Source organism: Fusarium sambucinum, chromosome II, assembly GCF_050947815.1.
Source record: "Fusarium sambucinum isolate potato_lamoka chromosome II, whole genome shotgun sequence".
Lineage (NCBI taxonomy): Eukaryota > Fungi > Ascomycota > Sordariomycetes > Hypocreales > Nectriaceae > Fusarium > Fusarium sambucinum.
In genome coordinates, this window is record NC_139293.1 from 7,270,687 (window position 1) to 7,280,779 (window position 10,093).

Genomic DNA, 10,093 nt, shown 5'->3' on the forward strand with positions numbered 1-10,093 from the left:
ACCAGCATTTATACGACGAGAAAGGCCACTCTTGTTACTTACCAGAAGGACGTTGAAAACAACGCCACAAAAAGGAGGGATAGTGGGCAATTTGGTGGTGTCGTACATTTCCTGAACTTCAGGTATATATAGAGAGCCAAGAGAAAATAAAAAGGAGTTTGATAGTAAAATATTGTGACACTCATCCTTTTGTGCTAAACAGGTGTAAACAGGGGACGCCTGTGAGGATGAGCACAGTGACAAAACACAAGCACTTGGCATCATCTCAATTCTTCCATGGTATATTAAACAGTTGTAGAAGAGAGTTCATGGACTGGTACAAGCAGTTTGTGAATGACATAATGCAAGAATGGCGAATCTGCGTAGAAGTAGGCGCGTATGAGAGGTCTGGCCGAAGGAAACTGATGAGGCAGTAAGATAGGGGACCCAAGTTAGACCATGACAGTGAAAATAAAAAGACAAAGTGAACGGAAATGGCAGTCCGAGTTGTTATCGTGAGTTTTGCAAGTAGAGTCGGGAGGCAACCCATGTATGCAAAGGAACAACAAAGCCGGTGACTTGCACCCCACCGCGATGCGCACAAAGTCACGATAATGCATATTCTAGGCCTTAGTCCGCGTTCGAGTGACCCCGGTTTCAAGTGCCAGATAGAAAACAGGAATAGTTATCTTGATGGACGGTTTCCGAAGTTAGTTAGGTAACTGGGACGGGACGGAAACTCAAATGGGGGTGCTTTCTATGTATCAGAGTCACAGATTTTTCATGGCTAGGATCAGAAAGAATATCAGTGAGAGACATGAGTACGAGAAAAAGCCGGGACGGTCTAAGACAGCGTTCTTGAGACAGACAGTTATCGTCGAGATCTCAAATGAAGATCCGGGATGAACATGGGGAAGGGAGGTAGATTGCGGGTGCGGGTGCGGTTGCGGATCCCCGTACGGTGCCATGTGTATGGACATGGGCATGAGCATGGAGGTAGGTTTTGTAATGTCACACCCGACTACCGTTGTCCATGTTTCGGTTAACTTCCTGACTACAGTACTACGCCAAAAGTCTAACCCTACCTAACCAACCACCTAATTACTTTGCGACTTTAATGCAATAACCCTTTCTAATTATACTACTATAATAATATTTTAATGATATTAGAAAAAGCCTTTCTTAGAGATATTATTTATTTTAACTAAGGAAAAAATAAAGAATTTTCCTTAAAAGTAAAAGCTATAATTTTTGCCCTTTTTTATATAAATATATTAAAATAGGCTATTATATATAAGTTTAAAATAGATTACTATATAATTAATTATATTATTAAATAATTTATTAAAATATATATATTTAATAAAAATATATATATTAAGTATTCTTTAAAGCTAAATTAAGTAAAAAGAAAAAATATATTAAGATATATTTAATAGAATTAGTTTATTTTATAGGATTTACTTTAAGAATTAATAAGTAATTCTATATTAATTAAGACTATTTAATATATTATTTCTTTTTACTATAAGAAAAAATAAAAATTAATAAATTAACTAAAGCTTAATAAAGAAAAAGTATAAATCTAGCTTTATTTTTATTAAGGTTAAATTAATAAAATTAAAGAATTAAAGGAAGTATATTATAAATTATAAGGAAGGTAGTTTTAATACTAATAGCTATATAGATTATTAACTTAAATAAAGTCTCTATAGCTAATAGTAATAATAACCCTAATAGATATTATTTCTATTTCCTTTAGGAAAAGTATAATAAGGACTTTATAAATAAAAATAATTACATTAAACTAATAATTTCTATTATATTCTAGGCTATTATTTAAAAAATAGGAAAATCTTAAATTATTATTATAATAAGAAATTTATTAGCTAAAAAAAAAATATATAACTCTTAATTATATTAAAAAGCTCTCTAGAAAGGTCTTTTATTAATATATAATAATTCCTAATAATTCTAGTAAAATAATATAAATATTTATACCTTTAATTTTACTATAAAATAGCTACTTTAAAATATAATTAATTAAATAAATTAGCTATTAAATTTACTTAATTTAAGCTTAATTAAAAATATTTAGACTATTTTAAAAAAGTAATTAAAAAAATAATTCCCTTTTTTATAAGATTTAAAGAAAAATAAAGCTTTAATTATAGAATTTATAAGATATATTAAGTTAATATAAAAGGCTATCCTATAGGCTAAGATTCTAAAGTATATTAATTTAATAGAGAAAAGACTAAGAGTATATATTTAGGCCTAGGGTTAGTATATAAAATATTAAATGCTAGAATTAAGGCTTTCTAATAATATATAAATTATCTTAATTAACCTTCTATTAATAAATAAATAATATATTAAAATGTTATATTGAAATTCCTATATAGATAAAGATAGTATAGTAGGGTCAGACTTTTGGCGTAGTACTGTACTGTGTCAGTCGGCTCCGTTTCCTCCGTATGCCTCCGGTACGCGATGCCAACCACTCGCCCGCTCACCTTGCCCATGCCTGTGCTGCATGCCTCTTGTTTAGTCTCACCTACAGTTCTCATTATCTCTGATGGAATAATAGGCTAGTGACAACGGATAGGCCTCCATAACGATTACTCCCGTTTCGCTTCTCGTTGTATGATATTCTTTCCCGTCCGGCCGTCAAATTCCCGTGGATACAGAACGCGCCTCATTAACGCCTTTGGTACTGGCTAGCTCACATCGTTCAAGCGCAATCATGATAATAGTAATATCAAACCAGAACTTCGCCAGCCTTAACTCACCAGCAAGCAAAACTGACCCGCCCTGAACCCAATGGTGTTCACAGCGTTCCGTGCACCTCCGGCCTCTCGGTAACCTTCCGAAGAGATTTCTACAACGAGATTATCTGTCGCGAGGTTTCACTCACCGAGAAGTGGCAGCTTGCCGTATTCTACTATACCGTATCTCATCTGACACGCCCTCAACTCCCGATCCGCTGGGCCGCTTCCAGCCAGCAGCCAGTCTGTCTGCCCCCGCAGGCCAACCCCAGTTCCCCACACGGTTCTTGAGCCCCAGCCGCGGGAACGTACCTACATTTCATGATGGAGGCTCTGGGCAGGAAAACGGTCAGAAACGGATGTTCGGATGATGTCGGAACACTCAGAGCACGGTTCCTGACAAGGTGAGCACTTGGAGAGGGGTGTCTAGGGTGTGTCTGTTTTCAAGGTGAGGGTCTAGCCAATCAGGCTTGTTTATGTGCTAGCTTTGTCGAAATACGGAGTCGTGTGGAGAGACGCAGCTTGAAAAGTACAACAGGGGAATGCAAGTTCAAGGTCTGTACGTCACCTAGACCCCAAGAAAGAGGCTATTGACGGTAATGTATTCACATTATTATCGTGACTTTTGTTTTTGGTCTTGTATTTTGCGTGATGACCGGCACTGTCAAGTCCGAGTTGCGGGGCGAGCAAGCCCTTAGTCCAGGGGATCAGTCAAACCGGGATCCAAACCACGAAGATTACTTGGGTACAAGGAGTTGGTTGAAATTTTCTTCTCCAAATCGTGACTGGTTTTGACTCGGTAACGAGAGTCATGTGGACCGTCCGTTCCAAAAGTAGGTGTCCCCAGGTTCATGGTCAAAAACCTCAAGCGAAGGTAAGAACACAGTCTAGAAGCCTCCACATCACTCAAAGCTGAACACCACCTACCTAGGCACCATGTGGTGACGGAAATAGGTAGAGTCTCATTTTTGTCTTCGTACTCTGTCCGTATGCTGTGTTCAGTGCCCAACTCTTACCATATGTAGGTACTAACCCAAAAATAGATTCAGTTGCAGATGGTGACTTGGAAATCGTCGATGCTAATTACTGGTCCACCGAGATAATAAGCACTTCCTCAATTGTGAAATTTTAGTCTTCAAGAAGGAAATTGAAGACTGACAAATGTACCAACCTCCTACTCAAAAAGGAATCCGCATTGGCACCTGCAGAAGTTAATTCCCGAAGTCCTCAGTATGGAGAGTATGTAGACTTTCATGTTGTTTATGTGCAATAGTACTTTGATGCCTTTAAAGTACTTTGAGCTAGCAGATCGTGGGGTAAAACGACGCGACAAACGCAGGGTAGGTGATGAGGCAGGCACTGGCACTGCAATGCATATTCTCAAATCTTTCAATTACGAGGAGACTTTCTACATCATACAAAAATTTGATGCTTGATTGAACATGATTTGCAATATTCCTCCATCATGTTGCTCGTCTTTGCTTAACCTAAACATGTGAATGGCAGAGTGTAGTTACAGTACGAACGCCAGCCTATACCACCAACAGCCGGGAATAGCCAAGGTACGTACAGTCACCAAACTACCAAGGTACCTAACAACTTTTGCATTGCTTTGGATTTTTCGTTAATGGATCTAGCGTAGATAGCAATGCCTCTTCTCTCCGTATCGTATCCACTGTCTCCCTGTTATTGCTGTCTGCTGACCGATGAGTTTTAGCAGCACAGACAAAGAGTGCATCGTAGACCGAGCTGGGCCTGGGGTGAGGCTCAGTGTCGTTTTTTTCTTTGCTTTTTTCTTCATCTCCCTTTTCTCTCCACAATTTCAAACTCAGCCCTAGCTCCTTCGACTCAAGGTTATTCCCTTTTCAGTCCTGACCGCTCTCATCCAGTACCCGGCCCTGGCAAGCTTGTTTCCCCATGATCTTGACATGCCTATTGTACTCTTGTACATTGTCTAGACTCTGGATCATGAATTCAAGTTTTGACCCTATGTTTAATTTGCTATGGTCGGCTGACCTGTTACTCAAAAGACATTGACTAGCATGCGCATTACAGTACGTAAAAATTATTGATCTGACTGCAGCCAGGCTTCTCGCCTCCACAGTCTTGGCTCTCGTTGTCCAAGACGAAGTACTTCACGATGGCCACCCACTATCAGTAATGTCCCGTCGTCATCCTTAACGGTGTAGCCAATGGGTTAAAATCTTTGCATCCAATGCATCCCCACAGCCGTGTACTGTTGCGCTGCTCTTCATGCCAACCATTGCGAGAAAGCAGGCAGTCAGGCCAGCGAGAGGAAATATCATTATCCATATCAGGATCGTGCCAAATTACCTTGCGACAAAGCCCAAAGAGGGTTGCAGGACTACACCCATACCGAATTTCCAAACTCTAAGGAATTCAATGTCCGTACAAGCTTGACTGGTCTAGCAGTAGCTCTTGTTATACCCCGTACTGCCCCGATGGTAATCAAATATGGATGAGGGGAAACCGGGGATTCGGCCCTTGCCAGGCCCTGTAAGTCGGCGCAGTACGATACAGTAATAGACGGTAGGCGATCCGATTACGGTGGATAACATGATACGGTACATTCAATAAGAGAATTCACGTCAATACGGCAACGAATCGCAGGAAGAGTTTTCTTCCCAATTAAATTCTACCATCATCTTATGCATGACAATTTATCCATGTAGAAATGGGCTCTGGGAGGTATTCAGTATGTAATTGATATGCAGCCGAGTCTCTTTTTACGGAAGATCGCGGGTATTGAATCGCAGTCATGTTTTAGATTGGGGTCCTGGACCGACGATCATGACGACACATTTGCTCCTGATTGAACGACACGATCCCAAGATGATTGTGGTTTTGCAATAGAATTGTAGACACAAGTAATTGTAACAATAAATTCGGCCAAAGACAGGTGGCCGGTACAGAGCCCTCAGTATAACAAGATGCGGTATTTTGATGAATTGCCTGAACATTATAGACTCGTATATAAGAATATCAGAAGAGAAATAGGCAGGTACTGTCATCATTGTCAACACAAGCAAGCTACATACAAACAAACAAACAAACAACCTGACTATCATCTGCTTTGCTTTTACCAGCAACAACAACGGTAGCGAGGTGAAGAGAGTCTACGTACCTACATACCTACCGTCTTCTGCATACAGTGTCATTCAGTATCCTTTTTACCGTCAACATCGACGTCAAGTGGGCGTTACTGTATCTACCCGTCGTTCGGCATCATCCATAGCGAAGACAGTCTCAGGGATTCATTCATTCGTTCATCCACCCACTCATCTTGCTTGTTTACAATTCCCTGAACCAAGAACCGACGTCTTCCGACATCTTCCTGGCCTGGACTTAGCTTAGTCCAATTCTCCCCGCCAAAACTCTGACGCTTTCTCCCCTCATTCTTGTCAAGAGTCTGGACGGACGTGGACCGGGGGTTTGGGTTACGTTTTGTGACCCCCTTCCGTCCCGCAATAACCCATCGTAAAGCTGGCTCCCAGACTGTGTCGGGTACATTTGTACCATCCTCATCATGACCTTTCCCGTCCCGTCACCGTCACCTTGACCTTGTCCTTGTACCAAGGAATCTCTTCCGACTTAATATCGTGTCCATCACCTGCGACGCCTCGTCGGATCCACTACGCGCTTGTCTCTGCCAGTCAGAGCCTAGCCCTCTATCCGTCCCCATCCTACTCCATCCTCGGTTTTGGCCATGGTAAACGGGCACTATCTAAAGTGCCCAGTTTGCGGAGGGCCACACCTTGTATAGCACACCCCAGGGCGTTCACTTTCAAATCTCAAGCTGCTCGTGAAGCTTTTATAAAAGCCATGAATGACCCCGTCTTCAAAACTGCTTCTCTCCATTCAAATACAACTTTCATCAAAGGTCCAGGCTCAAACATCCAGGCTTCAGGAACCGATTTTTTCAAGAGTGAGTCTTGTCTTTACACCTTGGTCGACTTGTCATGATGCCCTCACACAACCTGTCATTCCCATGATCGAATCTTTACGTCCAATTCTCATCATCACACAAGACCAAAACGCAATACTGACCCTGTCGCAGTGCTTCCCAACAACGTTAATAAGACTTCTCTCCACCCTACCGGCGTTACGTATGTTTCCCATGATATGCACATGCTTGCGCATGTCCACTAACATAGATTTCAGTCCTCACCAGGAGCACACCGAGCTGGAACAGGAGCTCCACGACAAGGCTCACATCGATTACGACCGTGTCGCTATTGTAAGAAACATTTTGCGACCCATTCAAAAGTAGCCGGCACTAACATGACACTACTCAGATCCCCAACCCTTCAGTCGCTGCTCTCTACGAGGATGCTCTTGTCTACGAGACTGGTACCGCTATCACATCCAGCGGTGCCCTGACTGCTTACTCTGGTGCTAAGACTGGTCGATCTCCTCTTGACAAGCGAATTGTCGAGGAGGCTTCTTCCAAGGACAACATTTGGTATGTTAACACCCAAAAACCCGGCAATAGAGTTCCATTGTCGTGTGCATGAGTCGTGGTCATCAGACAGCTAACAAAAAATTAATAGGTGGGGACCTGTTAACAAGCCCATGACTCCTGAGGTAAGAAACATTTGGCGCTCTGCCCAAGCACATTGCACATCATATCTGCCTACATCATCAATTGAGACTTGCTTGCTGTGATATTTGGACTTTTCTCTTCCGATCTCGGTCACAGAAGAAGAATTGCCAATCACGAGCTTGACGACAACGAGACGAACGAACCGAGACCAAACAAACTGTCTAGACCGACGGGATGGCTTTGTCCATTCCAGCGACCAGACTCTCACAATTGGGGCTACTCCGAGGATACCCGCAGCGTGGGCGTCATGGCTTTGACGGCCTGTCCACTGGTGCTTATTCTCTTACCCAATTGCCTGGTCGCTGGTTGGTTCAGCCTGACCGAGTGGTTCTCTAGCGGTTCATTGGCTTAACGCCATGGTACCTGTTCGCTTGGCCTGTTCCCCTGGTCGTTCCGGGGTGGCGCGTCATGGGGTCGGCAATCTTGACCCCGCAGTCTCAGTCCTCACACGCTCACTTTCCTCTCTGGCAATTGTCTGCGGACTCAATCCGAGATGTCTGTCCCGACCCCCGAAGCTGTCAACCGTGCTATGCCCCTCTTTTCTTCCCGTCTACGATTTCTTCCGACCCGGCTGCCTTTGACCCGTTATGGAATGGCGGCCGGATCTCCTTCCCCGAATGAGTCTCATTCATCGCATAACTTTCTCTCATTGAAACATTGGCTGACAAAATAATCACTACAGGTCTGGAAGATCAACCGAGAACGTGCTGTCGACTACCTCAACACCCGAAGCCGTATCTATGTCATTGACGGTTTTGCCGGCTGGGACGAGAAGTACCGCATCAAGGTCCGAGTTATCTGCGCCCGCGCCTACCATGCTCTCTTCATGCGAAACATGCTTATCCGACCTACACGAGAGGAGCTCAAGGACTTCCACCCTGACTACACAATCTACAATGCTGGCAAGTTCCCTGCCAACCGATACACCGAGGGTATGACCTCCGGTACATCGGTTGCCATCAACTTCGAGCAGAAGGAGATGGTCATCCTCGGCACTGAGTATGCTGGTGAAATGAAAAAAGGAGTCTTCACTGTTCTTTTCTACGAGATGCCTATTAAGCACAACGTCCTCACCCTTCACTCCTCCGCCAACGAGGGCAAGAACGGCGATGTCACCCTTTTCTTCGGTCTCTCTGGAACCGGCAAGACCACTCTCTCCGCCGACCCCAACCGAGCTCTTATTGGTGATGATGAGCACTGTTGGTCTGACAACGGTGTTTTCAACATCGAGGGTGGTTGCTACGCCAAGACCATTGGTCTGTCTGCTGAGAAGGAGCCCGATATCCACGGCGCTATCCGATACGGTTCCGTCCTCGAGAACGTCGTCTTCGACCCTCTCACTCGTGAGGTCGACTACGACGACGCTACCCTCACTGAGAACACCCGATGCGCCTACCCCATCGAGTACATCTCCAACGCCAAGATTCCTTGCCTCTCCCCCAACTCTCCTTCCAACATCATCCTCCTCACTTGCGACGCCCGTGGTGTCCTGCCTCCTATCTCCAAGCTTGACAGCGCCCAGACCATGTTCCACTTCATCTCTGGTTACACCTCCAAGATGGCTGGTACTGAGGACGGCGTCACCGAGCCCCAGGCTACCTTCTCCAGCTGCTTCGCTCAGCCCTTCCTTGCTCTGCACCCCATGAAGTACGCCAAGATGCTTGCCGACAAGATCGAGACACACAAGGCCAACGCTTGGCTCCTCAACACCGGTTGGGTCGGTGCCGGTTTCGCTCAGGGCGGCAAGCGATGCCCCCTCAAGTACACCCGTGCCATCCTCGACGCCATCCACTCTGGCGAGCTCGCCAACGTTGAGTACGAGAACTACGGTGTCTTCAACCTCCAGGTCCCCAAGACCTGCCCCAACGTTCCTTCAGAGCTCCTCAACCCCTCCAAGGCTTGGACCGCTGGCGAGGACAGCTTCAACACCGAGGTTGTCAAGCTCGGCAAGCTCTTCCGCGAGAACTTCGCCAAGTACGAGAGCGAGGCCACCGAGGATGTCGTCAAGGCCGGCCCCGTTGTCTAAGGAAAACAATAAGAATGGAAAAAATGGAAAGCGATCTTTTTTTGTGATGAATTTGAGCAACTATTTACCATGGGTCCGGCGTCATTACATGGCGGCCGTCAACCGGCTGCCCTCTTTTTTTATATATATCTGAAGGGTTTTCTTTTACATGGCATGAGATTGTATGTAATGTAAGCATGAACAGCTTTACGATTCTGCAATAGAAAAGTATATATCTTCTACACTTTGACTTCTGAGCTGTCTTCTGTGAACGTTTAAAAAGTACACCAATACTGTCCACACACGACTTGATTCAACAACCTGAGATACCTTTGCAACGTAATGATCGTTGGCCATCTTTTATAACTTGACAAGTCTTGATTTGGGGAGTATGGGACAGAGGATAAATGCTTGCGAGATGGAAATCATCGAGCTATACTTTCATTAAATCATTAAATCATTACATTATTACATTAGTACCTGCTTTCCTAATACCCTGAACGAGGCAATCTATTATACACCATTTAGGGGCCTAAGGGTATCAGAAAAACTGACCGCTGGAAGCATATGAGACGATATCAGTAGGTCACTTTATGCTCCTAAGGCTATAGTTCTTAGACTACTTATTTTTACACCCTAAGACTACCGTTTAGTCTCCTCTAGTGGGTATAACAGAAGAGTTGGCCTCCTAAGACTACCGCGGGGTTATGTGGTTTC

General features: G+C 44.1%; 1 protein-coding gene across 1 annotated transcript; it reads left to right on the forward strand.

Annotated features, from left to right (window-relative positions):
* Positions 1-6,590: 6,590 nt before the first annotated feature.
* FSST1_009323 (phosphoenolpyruvate carboxykinase PCK1) lies at positions 6,591-9,397 on the forward strand (the record flags this gene model as incomplete). The annotated part of the gene is made up of 6 exons (XM_083226285.1): positions 6,591-6,693; positions 6,826-6,874; positions 6,930-7,005; positions 7,064-7,230; positions 7,319-7,352; positions 8,054-9,397. The coding sequence occupies 6 exons, from the start codon at positions 6,591-6,593 to the stop codon at positions 9,395-9,397; spliced, it is 1,773 nt and encodes a 590-aa protein (XP_083085284.1).
* Between the last annotated feature and the right edge of the window lie 696 nt (positions 9,398-10,093).